Source organism: Aristolochia californica, unplaced genomic scaffold (assembly GCF_029961685.1).
Source record: "Aristolochia californica isolate CCGP_79_NKW_82.1479 unplaced genomic scaffold, dmAriCali1.0.hap1 SCAF_5, whole genome shotgun sequence".
NCBI classification, from domain to species: Eukaryota; Viridiplantae; Streptophyta; class Magnoliopsida; order Piperales; family Aristolochiaceae; genus Aristolochia; species Aristolochia californica.
Genome location: NW_027182214.1, coordinates 41,237,788 through 41,260,835, shown reverse-complemented (window position 1 = coordinate 41,260,835; position 23,048 = coordinate 41,237,788). Strand labels below are relative to the sequence as shown.

The 23,048-nt window shown below is 37.7% G+C and overlaps 4 protein-coding genes across 6 annotated transcripts; 1 reads left to right on the top strand and 3 right to left on the bottom strand.

The window, feature by feature from the left end:
* Positions 1-7: 7 nt before the first annotated feature.
* Positions 8-1,283, bottom strand: LOC137965336 (mitogen-activated protein kinase kinase kinase 17-like). The gene is made up of 2 exons (XM_068811645.1): positions 110-1,283; positions 8-57 (listed from the first exon to the last, which is right to left on the bottom strand). The coding sequence occupies exons 1-2, from the start codon at positions 1,281-1,283 to the stop codon at positions 8-10; spliced, it is 1,224 nt and encodes a 407-aa protein (XP_068667746.1).
* Positions 1,284-2,818: 1,535 nt separating this feature from the next.
* LOC137965945 (mitochondrial succinate-fumarate transporter 1-like) lies at positions 2,819-7,965 on the bottom strand. Its single transcript, XM_068812350.1, has 2 exons — positions 7,433-7,965; positions 2,819-3,817 (listed from the first exon to the last, which is right to left on the bottom strand). The coding sequence occupies exons 1-2, from the start codon at positions 7,853-7,855 to the stop codon at positions 3,281-3,283; spliced, it is 960 nt and encodes a 319-aa protein (XP_068668451.1). The 5' UTR covers positions 7,856-7,965; the 3' UTR covers positions 2,819-3,280.
* Positions 7,966-9,295: 1,330 nt separating this feature from the next.
* On the top strand, positions 9,296-16,365 carry LOC137965819 (ras-related protein RABB1c-like). 3 transcript variants are annotated; one of them, XM_068812175.1, is made up of 8 exons: positions 9,296-9,448; positions 9,735-9,838; positions 11,260-11,381; positions 14,093-14,232; positions 15,211-15,293; positions 15,637-15,841; positions 15,937-16,005; positions 16,097-16,365. In XM_068812175.1, the coding sequence occupies exons 3-8, from the start codon at positions 11,336-11,338 to the stop codon at positions 16,187-16,189; spliced, it is 636 nt and encodes a 211-aa protein (XP_068668276.1). In that variant the 5' UTR covers positions 9,296-9,448; positions 9,735-9,838; positions 11,260-11,335; the 3' UTR covers positions 16,190-16,365. The 3 variants fall into 3 exon arrangements, with proteins under 3 accessions (XP_068668276.1, XP_068668275.1, XP_068668277.1); XM_068812174.1 differs by lacking the exon at positions 9,735-9,838 and having other exon boundaries at positions 9,297-9,448; XM_068812176.1 differs by lacking the exons at positions 9,296-9,448; positions 9,735-9,838 and adding an exon at positions 13,491-13,559 and having other exon boundaries at positions 11,299-11,381.
* A 3,312-nt stretch (positions 16,366-19,677) lies between these two features.
* On the bottom strand, positions 19,678-22,592 carry LOC137965964 (probable protein phosphatase 2C 25). Its single transcript, XM_068812379.1, has 4 exons — positions 21,719-22,592; positions 20,889-21,227; positions 20,306-20,485; positions 19,678-20,207 (listed from the first exon to the last, which is right to left on the bottom strand). The coding sequence occupies exons 1-4, from the start codon at positions 22,172-22,174 to the stop codon at positions 20,022-20,024; spliced, it is 1,161 nt and encodes a 386-aa protein (XP_068668480.1). The 5' UTR covers positions 22,175-22,592; the 3' UTR covers positions 19,678-20,021.
* Positions 22,593-23,048: the final 456 nt, after the last annotated feature.

Genomic DNA, 23,048 nt, shown 5'->3' with positions numbered 1-23,048 from the left:
AACCAAACTAAATCCTCTCTCCCCCACCCATGCTGACCACAGAAGCCAGCTCCATGACTGCAAAAAAAACAATAACAGTAAGAGCAACAATCTCCACATGGCAATCCACCTGCATAAGTGACATCTCCACATTCGCAGCAATCGCCTTCACCTCCATTACTGCTATAACTACAAGAATATTCCAGTCTCATCTCTTCGTCTTCTCCTCTTCTATCATTTCCTCCATCTACCTGCTCACTCCCCGAACTCTGTGGTGGACCCCTCACAACCTCCCACCCTTCACTCTCCCAGTCAAATTTTCCTTTACATGCCAATTGGACTATTCTATCTCTAGCGGTAATTAACGAATTATGATGGCTGGAGTTGCTAGCTGAATAACCGGGATCGCTGTCTCCATCTTCGTCATTGAGGAATTCAGGTTCAATTCCGTCGAGTACGCTTCTCGGGGACTGCTCGATTGGGTCGGCACTTTTTACAAACGGATGCTGCAACAACTGCTCGCAAGTCCACCGCTCGCCGGCTACCCTTTTCAGGCATTTCTCCAAGAAATCCAACCCGGTCGCCGATAATTGGGACGGAAGTTTCGGTGATTGTTCGAGAAAACCAATACGACACATGGCCTCCGTGGCGTTCAACGCCGCGCAATCGCCCCACTCCGACCACGGAGCTTTCCCGGTTGCCATCTCAATCAAAGTGCAACCCAGAGACCAAACATCCGCGGCCGGCTCCGGCGTCTCCCCACGCACGATCTCCGGCGCCATCCAAAGCGGCGTCCCCAGCAGCCACCCGTCTCCAACGCCACCAGCGGAGGCCCTCCTCGCTGACCCAAAATCCGCCAGCTTCGCGCCAGAGTGACCCACAAGCACATTCCTTCCTTTCACATCGCAGTGAACCACCCCCCGAGCGTGCAGATACTCCAAAGCACAGAGCACCGATCGGGTGTAGGATCGAATCACCCGCTCCTCCAGCTCCCCTCTAGCTGCAACGTCAGCAAGGGTCCCACGACTCATATACTCCAAATGCAAATTCCGATACACGACCCCCGGCGCCTCCTCAGTCCGATCATCGCCGAGATACCTCACCACATAAGGAGAATCCAAGCTTCTCACTATCTCGATCTCATTCTCCAGCGCCTCCACCGCCGAAGCAACAGATAGACCCACATTCACAGACTTGACCGCGAAGACCCGGCGGTTGGACCTGTTCACCGCCACGTTCACCGTACCGAAGGAGCCACTTCCAATACAGGCGCCTCTAGTCCAACGAGCTTCTCTCGTTTCCATTCTAGACTTGAGAATGGACAAAAAAAAAAAAAGAGGTGGGGAATGAGAACAAATGCGACTCATGCGAGCTATTTATATAGTAGGATTTCGTTATCTGTAAAGATGTGAAAATGAAATTATCTGAGAAACGGTTTCAAGTGACGTCGTGGTGGAGCTCCGAGCTCAGGTTGGTCCTTTTTGCCTTTTAACAAGGAACTGACGTGAAGGCTTGTAACTTGTATGAGATTTTAAGATAGAAAGATCCAAAATTTCTATTTTGTCCTTATCCTAATTATTCAGATCCTGACCGTCGATTCGGTTTAGTAGATCGTTCGAGTCTACAATTATAGGGCGACACGCGGGCTACCAAACCCTCAAAACCCCATTTAATAGTCCATCAACTTCGGAACATGTTGTTCAAGAAAAAGATCTAAACCTAATTCCTGCCTCCAAAACTCGTGTCATTTCTTTCTCTGACCTCAAAAACGAATCGGCCGAGTTGACACCGGACGAGTTTCCTGACATGCAAACTCCTCTCTACTCGTTTCTTTATTATTTCCCATAAAATAATTATAACGCGACGATGCGAGAAATAAAGACATCCACACAGAACTCAAATTGAATTAAAAAAACGGAACAATAAAGGAAGAAGAAGAAGAAGAAGAAGATGGATAACTGAAGAGAGAGTCACATTCCACTAGTCGAGTGGCCACGGAAACTTAACTGAGAAATTCCACACGCCAAAAACAGTGTTTCCGATTTGTCTTTTTGGTTTTGGATAGACTTATCCATTTCTGTTTACCAGAATTTTTCAACCTCAATTAATATTCCATATCGTAGACACACGGCTAACAGTTGACGAATGATCAAAATCCCAACTCCCCATAATCAAAGCGGATTGACAAATCAAGAAAAGAGTCGATTGAACCTGCTCACCCTTCTATAAATAGTGATTGATATACATTGAATTCAGAAATATCTGCTGTAGTTGATCATGACGGTAACTGAACGCTTACTGAATTGGAACTCGGCAGATCACAGCTATGCTTTTTGATTCTCTCTTTCTGGAAACTGAAACCATACAAATAAATCGGAGTTGGAGGGAAGTTTGACTAGGGGCATGTACGTGAGCCTAACTAGCGTCTTCTTCTCCTCTGTCACCTTTTATTTCCAGGAAAGCGTAAACCATTTGTCAAGAGAGTAAAGATAGAGATGTAGCATCAAAATATCAAACATAGCTGGTGCATGTCGGGCAGAGGATAGAAATGAACCAGAGTTTTACAGTCGGCAGCGAGGGGAGATGAACCTAGAACGTTTTTTGCAATCAATAATGGAACAGAGAGAGAGGGATCAACTTTAGTTCGGAGGGAGTGCGTAATTGTGAAAGAACCAATGTTAGAACTTACAGAACTCGAGTTTCAGTCGGAAGATTGAAATATAACCACGACAAATGGTTCGTTGTGTATGCAACAGGCGTTGCAGAACGAATTTCTGCGTTTTTCTGCATAAGCTCTTAGTGTAAATCTTGTAAACAAAAATGTCATCTATGATCGATGTCAGATGGAACAGATTTAAAAGAAATGCTCTGATCACTCAGAAATATGACAAGCGAAGAGATAATGTTCATCTCTGATTAACCCAACGAGTTTTCCTGCTCAGAATCTACAACAACACGAACATGCTCACAGCTAAACAAAAAATTTCGGACTTTGAAGACTGAAAATTTGGGCCACTCCTGCATCTGCAGTAGTAATCTTCACGGTTGATCTTTGCTCCTACTTCACCATATTATCAGCCAATACTCTGACACCACTCCATTTTATAAACCATAAATTCGTTTCTCCGCAAAAAATCACACTAATCGACATCCTCAGCCAAGAACTACCCAGCAAACAGGTAACAAGAAGCCTGCAAGGTAGTAGGGATTCCCTGGCTGCAATTTTTACTTCGTCACATTCAAGTGCAGTAAAAGCAAAGAATTGGATATCATGTGCTTGCATAATCAAGGTATTTTGAGCCTAAATGTGGGCACTATGTAAGTACCGTTTTTCATATAGACCAGTGACTTGATCAGCCACAGCCCACATGATAGCCTGACCAGGAGGAATTCGCATGAGCCTAGGGAGCAAACCTTTCCACAATGCAAGTAAACCCTCTTCAGCAAATATCGTTCTAATGGCATGAAGCATGCCCTTGTATTTGATCTCACCTCCCGATCGATTCTGAGCCATAAGCCTCGTCTTCACAACATCAAACGGGCCTGTACACACAGGACCAGCAGTCCCCGCAAGGAACCCTGATATCATGGATTGCCATGGCTGGAGGACTTTCCCATCTCCTTCATGTTTCTTCCATAAGATGGTGTCAAATGCATTCTTAGCTGTAAACATAGCAGCTTGATTTGTTCCATTGCGCATCACAGTTGGGGCTGCCCCTGCCCAGAGTCCACGAAGCCCTTCTTCGCGGATGATAGTGCGTGCACAATGAATGGGGCCCTTATACTTCAAAAGCTCAGGGCTTAAACCTTTTTGTTGTTGCAATCGGATCTTCACAACCTGCATTCGTTACATACACATCACAGATTTTAGTAACATGAAAAAAGATAGAATATAGGAGAATAAGGGAGAGAGCAGAAGAAAGAAAAAGAGAAGAGACAATGGAAGAGCTCGTTGAGAAGGCACTCATTGGGGGCTTTGCACAACCCCTCTTTTTTTATTCACTTAAGTGGCTTGTTGTCTAATAACACAATTACCACCCAAGAGACAAACCTCAATAATTCTCTAACTACACGTCCAAATAAAATGTAACTTGAACTACAATCTTATCCCGACAATCTAAACTTGACAGCACTCTTACAGACATACACAGACAATATAAAACGACTAAAATGCCCTTACATGACATTTAACAATTCTATCCCCTCTTAAATTTTAAATGGTATTCTCCTTTTTTTCTTAAAGGTTCCAAAAATAACACAATCAGCAGAAGAAGGTCTATACCATGAGCAAATCTGTATCAGTCGATTAGCTGAAATTTTGTACCCTTACGATCTTTAGAAGATCTTACTGCTTGATCTGGGCATCCAATATATATATTACTAGCTTAACATTTAACTTGTCTTGTAGTTCTAATATTTGATATTTAATTTGAGATCACCATGTCCAAGTTACGATAAAAACCATACATAATTGTCAAGCCTACTAACAGAGGAAAAAATTACATGTTGAGTCAAATTAAAACCTGTTGCTTTCCCACAAAGGCCTTTTTTTCAGAGAGAAAACAAGAGACATTCTTTCCTTATTCAATTTTCCACTGACTAAACCAGAGTTTCCTCACTTGTTTGTTCACAAAGGTAAGGGGTTAAAAGGATATTGCAAGCACCCCTAGGCTTCAAAATTATGGCAGCATTCCCTTACCTGCTAAACAAGCTTAATGGTGAACCACATACAACCTCCTGTGGTTCCATACAAATTTGCTCCTATGAACCAGAGCGATGACATAACATTATGTGAAGACTTGCTCAAATTTATGGATCTGATGCAAAAAGGTCACAAGGGGAGTTTTTCTATGCGGAATAGCCTGATATAAAATCCAAAAATGTGTCAGAGTTTGCATAACAATAAGGAAAGAGATTTCATTAAGGAAGCTTTAAGAAAGGAGAAATCACATAAAAAAACAGAAAAGAAAAGAAACCAACACCGAAAGGTAAACAGACAAAAAAAAACCTAAAACAAATCAGAGGGAATGTTATTGTTAACTACAAGATATTGCCCAAAGCACCCTCTCTTGCCATAGAATCTGCCAACATATTAGCACTTCTTGGACTGCGACAGCAATAGATAGACAATGAGATGGAGACAAAAAATTTCATCAAAGTACATTAAAACTCTCCCTGGAGGGATTTTCTCTCCTGAAGCCCAACTAATTACAACCGAAGAATCTCCCTCTATTATAAGTGGCACCAAAATTAGCTGAATAAGGCGTTAGATCCTGAAGAAGGGTTCTTAATTCTGTCACTGTGGAATCACATAAACTAAACGGAGCAGAAAAACACAAGAAGGATATCACCTACAACTCTTGAATGCTACCACCTCCTCCAGCCAACTTGGGATTATTGAGAGCTTCTATCAAAGTTTAGTTTAAGAGAACCAAGGGCAGGAGGGGACCAAGATCTGAGGGTGGAAATTGGATGAGATCAGAAAGTGATTCCTCTTTTCTAATTATTGCAAATGAGGGAGCCAGGCAGATGAGATGTCTAATGAAATTTGCTGGCCAAAACAAATTACAATAAATGATCGTCTCGATGACACTACCAATTGATTTTTGGTTGTTTTTAAAGGTTCATTTATGTGCTCTTTCCAAAGATTCTGAGAAATTGCAGCATTGAGAGCTTCCAAAAAATCTTTTCCTATCTTTCCCCAAGTAATAACAGATGATTGCTCAATCATTGCAGAGAAGAAGAGGAAAAATATAGATGGAGACCGAATTTAATGTGAAAGCATTCCAAATTTGACAAGAAAATGAGCAGAAAAAAGTAAATAATCAATACTCTCGAGCTCATTTCCACACAATTTGCAGCTTTGATCTTCAATCATACATGCCCTTTTTCTTAACTGATAAAAGAGTAAACTCTTACTACTTGTTGCATACCAAAGAAAATGAGAAATTTTTAGTGGATTTGGAAATTGCCAAGAGAGAGCAGCAATATGATTTTGTTTTGCAAGAATTTGTTACTAAAATATTGGAGTCCCTAGCTAATCTGAAAACATCTGGAAAAGTAGATACAAGGTTTCTTTCTCCCACTCTAAAGTCGCCTTTTCTCACATGAATGGTGAAACCACCATCAAAAAATGATCTGAGCTTACACATTTGCTTCCATACCCTAAACCAGTCTTGTTTTTACTTTGTTCTTTTCAAAACGCTTTGGGAAGGCATTCACAGCAGTCATAATTTTAAAAAGGGAAATCAATTTCTACATTTCGTAAAATCAGAATAGAAATGCTTTATGTGAAGGTCATTTGCAGGATAATTTTCTGATGCATTGTCTTCAGAAACGCACAAAAGGAGTAAAAAATAGAACCAGGATAATATAACGTTACTGCTTTTGCCAATTGATCAGACAGTCATCCCCTATTGATTGTTACAATGTTGTTTCTCTTTCTAAGAAGGTTTAAAATAGCAGTTGCTTCTTAATCTTTAAAGGCAGAAATTATAATGCATGATTGAGGATAGAGCAAAACTGTAGAACTGGCTTCCTGTTGAAGAAATCTCTTGGACATTTGTTGGTCAATTTAATAACAAATTACTAAGTAATAGTCCTTCAGTAATGCAGTTTAAGGTATAGGACCACAGTCATAAATAGAACTGAAATTTCACAATAGTGAATCCTTGTACTTTATGTAAAAAAAACAAAAAAACGTATAAATGTGGAACCATCAAATCCTTCTTCCTTCAGATCAAATGGATCAAATCATGGAAACCCATAGTTCAAATAACAAAATATGCATTTGAAAAAAGTAATCTTATTTTTACATCCGCAAAAGTATAATCTGTGTTATACTCCCAAAAAGCAAACATGATACAAGGTGCTCATAGTTGGAAGGAAACTTTAGTTCAAGGATACGAGACTCTGTTTCACATGAGACAGTGATACCTTTCTTTGCAGTTTAGGCAGTTTATAATATCTTACGTTTTAAGCGACTATAAATTCAACCAATTGTAGTTCGATGGGAACCCATGAAGATGTCCACCACAGCCATATAACGGAGAGCAAGAGCACGCAGTTGACAAAGGTGGTATATTGAACAACGGCAACAAGGATATTTGCAACTTGAAATTTGGCCACCAAAATACTTCATTGTGACCAGATGATTTTCTCAAAGAAATTCGAAGGAATTGAACCGTGTACACCCGGATTTCACAACTTAATAAATGAACACAAGCAGTGCTCCTAGTAGTGAAATATTTGAAAGAATCATCAACGAAAGAGGGAAGCATAATTTCATAAAGTAGACATGCAGGCTTCGCCCTGTAAGATTTTCTCAGGTTAAGCAGCACATGAAATTCCCACAAACAAGCAACTTCTATATGTTCATGCAAAGCCACGAACTCCAAAAATAAAAAAAACGAAGCTTCTGCAATACGAAAAATAATCATGAACAGATACATACCTCAAAGGGTGTGACGATGACGAGGGCCTCGAGGACACCAGCACCGAAGCCGGCAGCCATGCGGCCTCGATTGCTAATAGTCCCAGTCTTGGGATCTTTGAAGGCCGACTGGAAAACGGCATTGGATCCCATCCTGAGTGTATACTTGAGAGTGAGATGGGTGGCAAAGGGGGTGAGGCCCTTCCAAAGCGCCCGCACGCCCTCCGTGCGTGTCACGGTTGTCCCACAGTGAAGAATACCCTTATAGGTGCCGCTTCTGTCTAGCTGCAGCCGGGTCTTGATCACGTCAATGGGCTGAAGGCAACATGCCTCGACGACGCCGCCTAGAGACCCGGAGATGGCTTTCATATACGGAGGAATCGACGGCTTCACCGGACGGCTCCGGTCGCCGCCACTCTGACCTTCTCTTTTCTCCTCTCCCATTTTGCCAACGCCGGCGTGCTACTTTTTCTCTACCTTCGAAAAGCGGCGAAGCCAACGAAACAAGCAGCTTTTCACTCTTTCCAAACATAGAAAATACCCTTGGATTTGGTATGAGATTATTATTCTGGTTACACTACTCTTTCCAAATCAACCATACCCTCTAAACAAAGAGATAGTAAAAGCCAAACTCCAAAGATGCTTTCGGTTTTTTCTTTTCTTCCCTCCCTCTTTAGTTTCCTCTATCTCCCCCTTATGTGTTAACTCGTTCATTCTTCCATTTTTAGATATTTTACAGTCATTGGATGCTCTTTTCCTTCACTGTTATGATTCAGTTCTACACTTTTTTAACCTTTTCATTTTAACTATAAAACTACTCGTAGAATTTCGGTAATGGGTCCTTTGGCTCAAATAAAAATTAGTCTTGCCAACAAATGAAAAAACACTTTTTTTTTTTTTTTTTTTTTATGATTTCTCCCATTAATGTGTTTTTTATCATCTTATTTCTCCTCAAACTATAAGTTGAAGAATCGTCTTATTTGATTTCTTAATAATAATGGGAACCCTTCATTTATTTATTTTTACATCAAAGTTTAAATTAACTTTGATGTTATATGACATAAAATTTGAATATTGCTTATGTTAAGACTAAAAATAGTTTAAAAATAATTCTTTCCCAAATTTTGTCTAGAAACTTAGAAAGGAGTCGAAAATCTTCAATCAATCTTGGCTGAACCCAAAATTTTATTTCTTATGAAAAAGGTTAATTTATTTACAAGAATGTCGTCTGCTTTAAGTAAATCTTTAATAATTCATTTTTTTTAATTTTATTCTTAAATTAGATTAAATAAAAAATTAATATTAGTGCATGGGATAATAAATAAAAATAAAATAATTTTAAGTTATATAATTTAAACTTAATATTTAAATAAAAATTAGGTACACGTAAGTAAATATATATATCACGGTTGATTTAATACAAAAAGCTATTTGGTGCAAAATAGCTTAGATAACCGTTGATCAGACTATTGAGATAATTGTTGATCATAATCGGACGACTAAGATAACCATTTTGTATGTTTCGCACCAAATTGTTTTTATATTAGATCACTCCTCGTATATATATATATCATAGTAATTATATTTTGAGGGTAAAATTCGATATATCTTTTGCCAAATGATTGATGAGGAAAAGGACAAAATATTTGTTTTTAATATTGAAAGTAAGAAATTGAAAATTTTAAATGTGTACCTCGCAAGAAAACCGGAGAAAACCTTTTAGGAAGCAGACAACCGACCATCCCTCAGTGTTTTTTCTGTCTACGCTGCCTGGCGCTGTGCTGTCCCTTAACGTTCAGTTTCCCACAACCGACCAGAAGAAAAGCTGAATTCTCTTAGCGCCGCTTTTTTTTTTTTTTAATAAAAAAACAGATTATCATCATTATTACTGTTTAAAATTTAAAGCTTTGCGATTGCTCGTCCGCAAACGACAGTTTAAAGCCCGTTTCTCCTTTGAGTTAACGTGTCTGGCTTTACAGATTCTAGGCGCAAACTTCTGGATCCCTTCTGCCCTGCTGCTCGCTTCCTGCTATCTCGGTACACTTCTCGCAACTCTGAATCCGGATTCTGTATCTGATTGGAGTTTTCTTTTTCCTGTTCTCTGTATTTTGTTCCTTTGCTTTGAATTGCATCGAGGATTTTGATTACTCGGATTTGGTTTAAGTTTGCGATTTTGGAAAGCACTTTTCTATCTGAAAATTATTGATGTTTCTGAAGAGAATGTGTCGAGCTTTGAATGATCAATTGGAGAAGATTGTATTAAGGATGGGTTTTTATTCCTTGCTACGTCTGATAATAATGGTCTTTGTCCATGAATCGGAAGTCGCGAGGATGGATTTTTATGGCTGTGGAGCTCACCAAGGTTTCCGATGTTCATGAACGGAAGATTTGTTTGGGTGAAGAAACAGAGGAAAAAGTGACGATCTGGTGAATTTCGCAGTACTCACAATTAATTGAAGTTTCATTAGTGTACATAATAAGTGTGGAGTAAAATAATTGAATCCATAATAAGTTCACATATTTCTTGCAAACACAAAACATTAAGAATTTTATTACCTGGCTGAATAGAAGGAATCCATCCTCTTTGAAGAGAAGTCCCACTGTGTATTTCTTTATTTTCCTCTTCACTTCAAAATAATAGGGAGCTTTCATGGCATTGATATCTCAGTTTTGTTATTAGACCACCATCACAGGCCACTTTACTCGCTCTTGTCAATGAATTGGTTTTCTCCCTCGTAGTGAACTTGCTAGATATTCTCTATGATCAATTCTTGCATGGCTGTCTATTTATTTTTAGGGGTGATAGTCGTTTAATCGAACTTTCTGTTTATGTTCTTTTAAAGAAAAGCAGTTGGGCTCTTATATCCTTCTATCTTCAAATTCATTACCTCCTCTGAATGGTGTAGCTTCACTTTTTTATTTGCTTTTTGCTGAGTTCCTTTTTATTCTTGAGAAGTTTTTTCAAATAGAGGAAAAAATTACTGTCAAATTTAATTTTGCATGGAAGGACCTCTGATTGATCAGTGCTAGCGAACACTACTTATGTCATTCGATTGTCACTGGTTTGGCATCTTTCTCCATATGGAGGAAAATGTGTCAAAAAATTAAACTTTTTATAGCTCTTTGAAGAGCCCTTTGGTTGGTGATACAAATATTCTGCAGTTCCCCTTCGTTTGCAAAGACACATTTTATCCAATTTTTCAGGCAATTTTTTTTCTCTCAAGCTCTTTCTTTACGTCACCAAGTTGTTTTCTCTTTCTTAATGCTTCTTATGCAGCTAATGTATGATTTTACAGCAGCATTCTTTGAAAATTTTATTTTGGCATATGGTTTTATATTTTTAATCAACTATTTGGTGCTGTTCATAAGTCAGAGGTAACAAGGGCTATATATTTTTGAAATATGTTTCGCTGAAGGCTCTATTCCTCACGTTATCACCAAATTGCATTTCTTGATTACTTTTTCTTTTTGATTTATTTTTCTTGATGTTTCTTTATTTCAACCAGTCTTCTATAAATGTTTTCTTGTAAACTTTGGTAAGTATGCAGAACTTTGTCAGAATTGGTTTATTAGTTTTATACACATTTTGTATCTTGATAGAGTTCTCGAGTTTCTGAAATGTATTTTTTCTTGGTTCGTGTTTGTGGTTACTTTGTGAAAGATTTCATTCTGTGGCTTAAAAATGAATGTGGATTTAAAAGCCTCTAGTGGTTCACAATTATATTCTAAAGGAGTCAAATACTGGGATAATGACAGAACTAAGTAAAGGCTCTCTAATTTCAACTCATGGATATGCAAGGACTGATTTATTAAGTTCTTTTTCTTGATAAAATATTTTTGCCTTGCAGGGATCTCTTTGTTTTACATTTAGTGCAGAGCTTATAGCGGCTAGTTTGACATTTGTGGAATTGATTCTGTGCGAGGATGTCATATGCTTACTTGTTCAAGTACATCATCATTGGAGATACAGGTTCGTTTTTCTTCAGTTTCTGTGCTTCCTACTTTTTTGACCATTACTTGTAGGAGAGGCCCTTGGTTCTGTGGTGGTGGTCCATGTCAGTTCAGAGATTTTTTGGGTGTAAGAATATTAACAAACTAAACACCTATCTTTGTCTTGCACTTTATGTCAACTTACCCCATATCTGCTGTGTGTTGTTGTTAAGTCTCATGGTTAAGTTTTTGGTTGTATTGGCACTTCTTCACTGCACCAAGAAGCAACTCCATGGAAATTGGAACTTAAATGACCAACTTTTTTATGTGTTTGTAATACATAACATTTTGAGCTATTTAGCTAAATATGCCAAAAGTTCTAGAGCAGATCAACTAAGGAAAAATGAGCACTTAAGTCAATACCTTGCTAGTCTAGCCCAATCTAATACCCATACCCTAAGGTGGGGCCATACGCATATAGCATCTCACTATGCTTTCATGCCCATGTATATGGCGGTCCATTCTATAAATGGCTTCCTTTTTAGATTAGGTAGCTCTTTTCCTCTCTAAGAAGGCTTTAGCTCTCGAAAAAGTTGCCTTTTGCATAGGCGGACCCCCTTTGGGGCACGATGGCCCACCCTATGCTTGTCCCACTCCAATGAGGTAGTGACAACTTTTGAGAGTTCTCATTTTGGCTCCGGTTAGCCCTTGTGAAAAACACATAAAGAAGGAAAGAGAGTTTTAGAACAAGTCAATCTTTGGTTAATGCCTAGAAGAATTAAAAGTTTAATGAAATTAGAGTACTGATGAAACAACTGACAATGAAAAGGATTGAGTGACATGAAGCACTTTTAGCTACAACTATTGAAGTATTTCATCAACTATACTCACAAGAAAGTAAGAAGGAGAACTGTTAATGATGGAAAAAAACATAATTTGACTATAAATTCTATAGATGCAACTTATATTAATATCCTATGGAGAGGAAGGGGGTGCTAAAGAAGCAAAAGGTCTGGAGGTTGAGCAAGAGGGGCTGTAGAAGAGGAAAATGCAGGTTGCTAGATGAATTATTTCTAGAACTGTTGAATTTATTCATATTTAGGAATTGGTACAATGACAACATCAACATCTGGGTGGGTAGAAAATTGTTCCAATGTAACTTTTAAAAGACACCAATGTGTGTAGGAGTGGCATGACTAGTAAATAAAGAGAATTTTCATAGAGATGATATATAATTGTAATTATGCAAGCTGGTGTATGTCCTCCTATGTCTTTTTCCTTTTGAAGTTTGTAACCCTAAGGGCATTGTAATCATTGTAAACACCTTCCCACAACTATAAATACAGTCTCAAGGTATGGGCTAGAGCTTTCAAGCCTCTTCCTCTTGGCTCAAATTTGCCCTTACACCCTTCTCTCTTTTCCTAATCTTTCTCTTCTTTGGTTTCTTCTCTCCTCTCTTTCAAGAGCTAGAGTTCTTCTCTTCCCTTCTTCCCTTGAGATCTTTTGTATTTATGTGTTAGCCCTATAAATCCACAGTAACAACTACAAGTCCTCATTGGACAACTTGTAAGAATTGGCCTGCACAGTTTCAGGATTAGAAAGATCCTTTATTTATTACTTGAGAAGAAGTCTGCTGACTTTGACTTGTTATTTTGGGAGTATAAAAATAGTACCACATAGATCTTGTCTTTTTCTTTTTTAGGATTAGAAAGATCTTGTGTTTATTACTTTGGAAAAAATCTTCTAAATTGGTTAGTATTTTGGAATGGACTAGGGCTCAATTTCAATATAACTCTCTTCTGAGAAAAAAAAATTATAAACTCACACAAGAAAAAATGACAATATCATCTCTACTTTTCACATATGAAGTTTAAAGTTAATTGATAGGTGTGGCATAGAGTGGAGCTAGCTCACGAGCAGCTTGGGCTCAGCTAGGTTCTTACTGAGCTTGAGCCCACGCCTTGTCTAGTTGTACTCAATGGCTTGTAAGCCCGCTTGAATTTATTTATTTGTTTTTTTTTTATTGATGCCATTTTTACTCAATGGCTTGTGAGCCATGATCTTTGCTGGGTTTGAGATGAGCTCGAATCTGCTTGTTTGCGCTCGGCCCACCTTTTTTCCACCCGTAACTGACAGAATGCAATGGCAGGGGCATGTAAATAATTTTTGTGATGCTGAAGGGCTATATAGGCATTAATTGCAAACCCGGTGTCTCAAGGTATTTGCGCCATATTTCAAGGAATGTAGCCAATTAGCCCAAAGATCATCTACTGAACTTAGTGACAGAATTGAACTTGCTTTCTTTAATAAGCATGCTATAAACACACATAATCACATAATATGATGGATGATGATTCTTATGGCTGGAGTTGTCTATCTTGTGCTATAGGTTCATCTGAGCTTTGATGAACTAATAGTTGCTTGCTTGTGTACCTTGTGTATCTTCTTCTGCTTTGTACAAATGACATGTTGTGCTGGCAAAGAGAGGATTGATAGTGTTATTAGTCATGGAGCTTTTACATATGAAAACAAGCCATGAAAATAGTAAACATTATGGACCTCAACATTTCTTTCTTCTTTTTTTTTTTTAATTTTTTTTATCACTTTGGTGAGAACTTGTGCTCTCGTTCATGTGCTTGAGTGAATGGTTTAGTTATGTATTATTCCATTCATCAAATGTTAGAAGTAAATATGGATTTACTTTCTAGTGGTGATTTTGATGTTAAATTATGTCTATGTTGTTATCTTCAGGAGTTGGAAAATCGTGTCTTCTTTTGCAATTCACTGACAAGCGATTCCAGCCTGTTCATGACTTGACTATTGGTGTGGAGTTTGGGGCAAGAATGATTACAATTGATAACAAGCCCATAAAGCTCCAGATTTGGGATACGGTTTGTTCCTTGCTTGATAACTTATGGCTTTCTCTATCTAAATTAATTATATGTGGATTCAACATTTTTGTGCTTTTGGCATTGTGAGTAACACAGAACTTGGATTCATTTTTCTCCTAAGTATGGTTGTTATTTGCACATTTTTTGTGGATAAGTTGGAAGGGTGGAGTTACTTTATGACTCCTTAAGACATAGCAGAGGCAGTTATGCTATATACTCATTCTGTTGATCACCATGTCCACTTCGTCCACAAGTTGAAAAAAAATAAAGTTCTTCATGACTGCTGAGAACACAGCAGAGAGTTTAACTAAGGACTCACTTTGTTGATCACCATATTCACTTCCTTTATCACAGCCTACAGCTTTAACCATCTTATGGACACTGCATGCGCAAATACCACCTCTCTCTCTTCTCTCTCTCTCTCTCTATATATATATATATATATATATTTATCACACACACATACAAACACAGGCATCTAAATTTTGATGTGTTTTTCTTTGGATATTCAAATTTCATTGCCACATGAATGAGTGTTGCATCAAAAAGTCTATCAGATATACCAATTATAATCCTTGTAAACGGACAAAAAAAAAAAAAAATACAAGAAAGAGAGTTGTGATTGCTGAACTCTTAAAAAGGGAAAACCAGGGCTTTAAATGCTAGGAAACTCATTTCCTATCTCTGAAAAAGAAATTGAAATTAAGAAAGGCTGTTTTGCTTGCTGGACTATTGAAAAAGAATAAGATGACTAGGACTTTTAAATGCTAGGAATCAATTTCTATTTTTGAAAAGAGTGAAGTATAAGCTCACATGGTGATCCATGAGATCATGCGAGCATGTAAATTTTGGTTGCTTAGTGCCTAGTGGATCTCAGTGCCTCTAAACTTCACATCAGGCTACTTTCACGCTGGAGTCTTCTCTCTTTATTTTATTTTTTAAAAATGGAGTCCTTACAATGTTCCTACCATCCTACAGGCTGGACAGGAGTCATTCAGATCCATCACAAGGTCTTACTACAGAGGAGCTGCTGGAGCACTTCTTGTTTATGATATAACCAGGTTGGAGCACTACATGCTGTTTTCCTCCTTTTTTATTTTTGGCACAAACACCTAAGAAGAAAATTTGAAAACAAAACACGTTCCAGAGCTAGACCCACCTCTATTAAGGCCTTTTTTTCTTGTTCTTTACCCTAAATATTAATATCTTTCAACACGTTCCAGAACTAGATCCACCCTCTATAAAGACCTTTTTTCACTGTTTCTTATTCTTTGCCCTAATTGAGTGATATCTTTGTAAACTTTTTGCCTTTATTTTCTCATTTCTGACTGTAATTTGATTCTTGTTTCTTGATTCACTGCATTGGCAAATTTACATTTTATTACTATTTTCATTTATGAGTAGGAGAGAAACTTTCAATCATTTGGCAAGCTGGCTAGAAGATGCAAGACAGCATGCTAATGCGAACATGACAATCATGCTTATTGGGAACAAGTGTGATCTTGCTCACAGAAGGGCTGTTAGTACAGAGGAGGGTGAACAGTTTGCCAAGGAGCATGGACTTATATTCATGGAAGCATCAGGAAAAACAGCCCAGAATGTGGAGGAGGTGAGTTTGATATTTCCATCCTGAGTGTTTTTGGCCAGTGTGAATTATCTTAGTCAAGCTAATTTACATATCCCTTTTCTGTATGCAAACAAAAGGCGTTCATAAGTACGGCTGCAACAATCTATAAGAAAATCCAGGAAGGGGTCTTTGATGTATCAAATGAGGTTAGCTTCTTTTCTTGACTAATTAGGCTTATAATATAGTACATAAATAAAAGTCTGGTGCTGATTGATTTGGTTACTCTTTTGGTTTTAGTCTTATGGAATTAAAGTGGGTTATGGAGGGATACCTGGCTCATCAGGAGGGAGAGATGGATCTTCTTCTCAAAATGCAGGCTGCTGCACTTGATGGATATTATATTTCTTGCAAAGTCGGATCTTTTTTCAATATGTTAATATTTATCTTAATTTTTTTCTTTTATGACGGTTTTATGAATTGTTGGAAGTTGTTTATTTCATCTTTGTGGGAACTTGAAAGCTAGTCTGAAATTGTGTCATGAAATGCAGAGTATTATCCATTGTATATCTCTTATGTCATCATTCTATTTTTATACATTTTCTCTGTGTGAATAAGTTTCTGCTTTCTTTGAGGTATTTCCTTCTCATTTCCCATGCTGATGAAAACTGCATGCTCTTTCACCTACTAGTTAATACTTCAGTAAAAATCCATCCCGAGAGCCTTTTCTTCCACTTTGCCTCTCTAATCTTTGATCACACTTGCCTTCCCCGATTGTGGAATGGATGGTCGACCTTGCAGGATCTTCACCACCTTGGTGTGGAAGAGAATTTTAAGGAGTCCTACTTCATTCTAACTGACTGCTTTGAAAAGAAAGCATATGAGGGCTCCTTTGAGAATATCTAAATCTCAAATTATGTCTGTTCTCCTTGTTGTTGCTTTCTCACCCTAGGAACATATGAGGGCAGTTAATTGTTTCAGACATTGAAAAGGGAATGCAATGGACCAAATCTCCTTCAAGTCTTTATAAGCTCTCAACTTCTCTTAATTGGTCAAGCTCATTCCTATACAGGTGTGGTTAGCAAACTCATGCAACTAGCCAAAGACTACCAGTGTCTGTGCTGCTCAACTGCAGTTAAGGCTTAAAGAGAACATTAGCTACCCATTCTGCACTTGTTTTTCTAGTATGATAAAGGTAGTAGGACAGATTTCGATAATAAACTGAACATTACACAAAACTCTCTCTCTCTCTCTCTAAAATTAAACTAAAATTAAACTTAATTTTAAAAAGATGATGAAGTTTGAGTTCTAAGACTTATGATGCTGCTTTCATAGGATATGTAAGAAACAACAATACATATCGATTTTTAGTAGTACATTCATTTTTGTAAATACTATTAAAGAATCCGATGTCACTGTGTTTTTTGAAATTGTATGCCTTATGAAAGAAAAGAAAAAATTAGTAGAAGAAACTTCTAGATACTAAGACGAGGATACTGAAATAGTGTTACAAACTAAATTTAACCACAGTAAGAGACCTAGGAAAAAAAAAACTTAAGAGATGATTTTTGCACATTCCTCATAGAGGATGATCCATTGACTTTTACCAAAGTAATAAAATTTAGTGACACATTACTGTAGGAGGAATCATTTAAAAGTGACATGAATTCAATTCTTTTGCATCATACATGGATATTGACAAACTTGCCTCGAGGATCTAGACTAATTGGATGCAAATGGCTTTTCAAAATAAAACGTAATCTTGATGGGTCCATAGAAAAATAAAAAAACTAGATTAATTGTTAAAGGTTTTAGTTTGAGAAAATGAATCGACTTTTTTGACGTTTATTCACCATTCACGAGGATAACTATTGTCCAAGTGCTTATTGCACTGACTACATCATATAACCTTGAAATACATCAGATGGATATTAAAACAATATTTCTCAATACAAATTAGAGAAATAAATTTACATGGAATAGCCAAAGGTTTTTATGGTTCTTGGTTAAGAGCATACAAGTTAGTCAAATTCTTATATGGTCTAAAACAAGCTTCTAGGCATTGGAATGAAAACTTTAATAGGGTGATCCTATCATATAGTTTTAAAATATGTGATTTTGATAAATGAGTATATTGGAAAACATACAATAGGTCTTTCATTATTTTTTGTCTTTATGTTGATGATATTTAGAAATAAAAATATCAAAATATTGGAGGTAAATAGATACCTTAATGATAATTTTGATATGAAAGACCTAGGGTTAGCGAATGTAATTTTATGAATCAAAATATTAAAATTAAAAATGAGATTGCTTTGAGTTAATCTCATTATATGAAAAAAAGTTTTGAAACAGTTTGGATATGAGATTTGTAAACTAGTTATCACACTATATGATTCTAGCATAAAATTAAAGAAGAATTGTTGGATAATGTTTCACAACTGAGGTACTCTCAAATTATTGGAAGTCTAATGTATTTATTAAACTATACTAGACCAAATATTTCTTACACTGTACAAAGATTGAGTAGGCATACAAGTAAACCAGATAAAACTCATTGGGATGTTATTAAAAAAAACTTCTTAAATATTTGAAAGATATTATTAATTACAGAATATATTCTTCTGGATTTCCTACAATATATAAGAAGGGTACAATGATGCTAACTAGATTTTTGATTCCGATAACACTAAAGCCTCTAGTGGTTTTGTATCTACACTATGTGGTGGGGCAAATACTTGGAAACCATGAAGAAGCTGAAAGACTTAGGGGTCTATTATCAGACATTCTCATGATGGACAAACCAATTCTAATTATCTTAATTAACTGTAATAATTAGGTGACTATAATGAAAAATAAAATAAAAATCATAATTCGAAGTCGTCTAAGCATATTGAGCTTCAATATAAAATTTTGAGGAGACTCACATTTACTGAAGTTGTAATTGTGAGAGGACAAGTACAATATGTTTCGAGGGAAATTTAAAGCCTATTGTTTGAGTCACCTTTAGTGGCGACCCAACCTATCTAATTGGAAATGCCAAGATAAAGGATCAATAGAAAAACAAGTTCATTGAGTGACTGGTACACCAAATTAAAGTGAATTTTGTTCATGTCCCATCTCTATGAAGTAGGTGTTCAATAGTTTTGGATATGAGGTTGGTGTATTACCTTAATGATACGTAGGCTATTATAGCAATATACCCTTGGAGATATCATCAATGTGATTGTGCTAGCGGGGCCATGATTTAACAGAGAATTAAAACTTATTTTCAAAAAGGCACTCAAAAGACAAGAGACATGTGCATAATCAATGCTGATGTTCTCAAAGCATTAGAAGACATGGAATTTCCCGAGTTATTTGAAATTTCGGAAAACTCATTAGTCGATGATTTTGCCTAATGCTGTAAAAAGCATGAAGGGTAAGAAGAACTATGAACGATGAACGATGCACGAATGATGTTATCAATAATTAGAACGAAGGATATGATTATTTGTTCAAATGTTGATTCAACTCCACCGAAACGCGTAAAAATTGCCTTCCTCGTTCTGGGTTCAGCTGGCTTTTTCCGTTAGGTGCAATGGACGACGACGAAGAATAACTCGGCATTCCAGGATCCTTCCGCAGGAAGAAGATTCATCTTTCCGAGTAGTATCCATTCTTCAGTCTAATCATAAACCCAAATTGAAAGATGCTCACATTTCATCAATCTACAACTGCAACTTACGCTATCAATTTCACAGGAATTCATGTCTTCCGAGATGTCGCGTTAGAGTTGCTGACTGAATTTAATAATAGAAAATTTCAGTCACTTGAATCATATCTTAATGAACAAAGTGTAAGTAGTTCAACAAATAATGAATCATAACTTCAACGCGTTTTCCAAATCAAGGGTTCTTTATTAATCAGTCAAAACAATGGAAGGTTCACACCTTTCACAGCTCTGCAACAGTCATTCTAATCCTAGTTGCAGTGGAACAAGAACTGGTTAACGAACAGAATAAATGAAGTCCGTGTTCCTCGAGTATCAACCACCTCCCCTCTAAGAGGTGTAAAAAGAATCAAAGAATCGGGTGAGCAACCGTCAAACCTCAGCTAATCAGGCCCTCCACCCAGAAGAAAATCTCGGAGATAAAATTCCTTAGCGAGTTCTACAAAGGAAGCTTCACATTTGCAAGTTACTGTGCAAAATGGTTGCAAATGGATATCAAAATATAGGTGAAGATCAATCGGTACTAAGGCTTTGCTCTGCAAAAAAATGCCCCAAATGGATTATCATCACACTTATGTCATCAGCGGATCCTCTCTTCACAGACAAGTCCACAAGCTTTTTACATGCTGATAGAGTCGCTGGATCATTGGTCCCAACACACAGAGGTCGAGCCATTTCTACAGCTTCCTGATTACCCACCTGAAAATACAGGAACTATGTCTTTCAGTCAAAAAAATTCATTAAGAAACTACAGGTGGTTTTGGAAGAAGAAAGCATTAGAGAATTTGATAACTTACCTTATCCCATAGCCCATCAGAGGCTAGAATCAAGAATTCACAATCAGGGTTGATCCTCAGGACCTTAGTATCTGGCTCTGCTATTACCCATTGTTTAAGACGAGAATCTCCGATGCCTCTAGATACAGCAAGTGAACCTTGTATCCTCCACACACCACGGCAGTTATCCACATAGCCACCCTGCAAAGATGATGTTTTCTTGAGTTCAAGATGATTCAAATATGCATAAAAACAAACAAGTGAACCGCATAAAAACTAAACATTGCAGACACACCCTTCAGTAAGCATTTGAAGATCTAGAGTATTACATCAGCAAAACATGAAAGGAACACACAAATTTGCTTCCAACAGAAGCCCTCCATATTTGGTTATTATCTTCTGTCAGTCTCATTTGTTTGACAAACTCAGAAACTGAAGAATGTGGCAATCAACAACACAAGCCATGCACAACTGAGGAAGGACTGATCGCAGTAAGTTTTTATAAGACAAGCCATGCACAACGAGTGCCACACTCAAATCTGGGCCTCAGTTTTACTTTGATTCTGCTTAATTTATAAGAATGAAAACTTAAAAGTGCACTTACAAGGTTCTGAATTCTGGTTTTTTCATCTTCACGTGAAGGCCGGTGATCAACAGTCAGTGCCTCAGCAGTTCCACCTCTGCTCATTACAGCACGGCAATCTCCAGCATTAGAAACAACGAGATCCCCATTCCTTATCAAGGCAGTTACACAGCAAGTGCCTCCATGGACTTCCTCTTTAAGAAACTCTGAATCTGTTTTTAAATAACCACATTTAACTGCCTCCTCAACTTTAGTATCTCCTCTTTCCATAATCTCTGTCATCACATTCTTATCAATGTTTTCTGCTGCAAATTCGGCAGCTTTTGTACCACCATGCCCGTCAAACACCCCAAAAAATGCCTGCCAATAAAAGACAGTCGATGAATAAGAGAAACACAGAAATTTTATCTAATTACAAAAATCTCTAGTTCTTTTACTGGTTACAAATCTCATCAAAGATTCATTAGAAACCACCAAGGTATCAAAACAAAGGCTGATGATCATCAATTTTTGGTGATTTCATAAGTGAATGTCGGGGAATAACCACAATATGCCCTAAACAACGAGAACTTGGTATATTTCGCCAACTAGCCATACTCAAATCTGATAGTTATTCAAGATTGAAAAACTGCAATCCCATCAAAATGAATTAAAACACTGTACGAGAAAAATCTGGTATAAACATATGAAGAATTTCCCATACACGATCCCTTGATATGAAACAGATATTCCAAGTCAACATAGATCGGTAAAAAAATAAATAGAATTTTTTTATTTATTGCGAACGGCAAAAATTCTAGCTTGACGGTTTTCCGACAATCATCATGAAGGACGATTAGTAAAAAAATTACCTGTTTCGGGTCCCCGTGGATATCAACGACAGCGCTGTGCCTATCCTCCATCGTCGACCTCCTACCCTTCTTGCAAAGAACCGAGAACCTCTCCGTATCGATCTCTACATCCTTCTGTTCGGGAGGAACGGTCCCGAGTGGCTGCGCGAAACTAAGAGAAGAAAGAGGAATATCAATCCTCGCAGGTCTTTTCCGCTTCAAAAGCGCTGAAGTCGACTCAACAACAGGACCGGCCTCTTTCTTCGGAACCTTAATCCCACCAACTTGCTTCTGCAATCTAAGCCTAAAGGAAGAAGAAGGCGACTGCAAAGAAGAGGTCGCCGAAGAGGAGGAAGAGGGCGAAGACGGTGACCCAGAAAGGGTTAGGGTTTTCGGAGAGGAAGCAATTTTGCAAAAGAGGGTTTCCCGAGTCGGCGAGAAGACAGGAGACCCAGAAACAGCAACGGCACACGACATGATTTTGGAGTTTTCGCAAGAGCAGAGATAAAAAAAAAAAAAAGTGTTCGAATCTGATAGTTCAATCAGAAGAGAAAATAGAGAGACGTGTATATGCAGCGACAAAGGGGGGAAAGTAAGAGGATAAACGAAGAGAGTCAAGGGGAGTGAGCGTGTGCGAAGCGCATGGAGAGATTTGTGGGGGAATTGAGGGGATCCGTTTCAGAAGGTTTCAGGAAGCCAATACCTATATAGGTGAATTGGGGATAAGAGGATTCGGGTGGTCGTGCGTAATGTAACTGAAGAAAGAATCACTCGTTTATCTTCGGAGGGAAGACCAAGAAGGCCAGAAGGGGGAGCATTGATCGGAGAATTTGAAGGCAAGGGGGGGTTGCGGAGAAGTTACCGTTGGGACTACTGGCAGCAGAGAAGAAAAGCGTCAGCGAGGCTCCAGCGAATGAGTAGCTGTGCCGAGGACTCTCTTTGACTCGCGTTTTGGCAAAAATAAAATCCACAGTGTCATTATCATCAGAGAATGAGAATACCAATCGAAAACATTACAAATTAATGACAAAAGATGTTACTAAGATCCATTTACTTGTTTATACCATGGAAAGAAATCGGTTCTTGAGATAAATTCTTTTTCATCAATTTGGGAGCGTTAAACACAGGAAAATTGGTCAGAAAGAATTTTTAGTAAAAAATCACAAACTTGGTCAAAGTTAAGCTAATTTATCAATCCTTTTATTCTCTCTCTTTCGTTCTTCCTTTCACTTTTTTATTTCGGACCAAAAAAAAAAAAAAAAAACGTAAAAACCTACTCTCTGTGGGCTATTCAGAGCGCCCCCAATATAAGCAAAAGCTTTGACCATGCAAAATTGCAAAACTAAAGAAC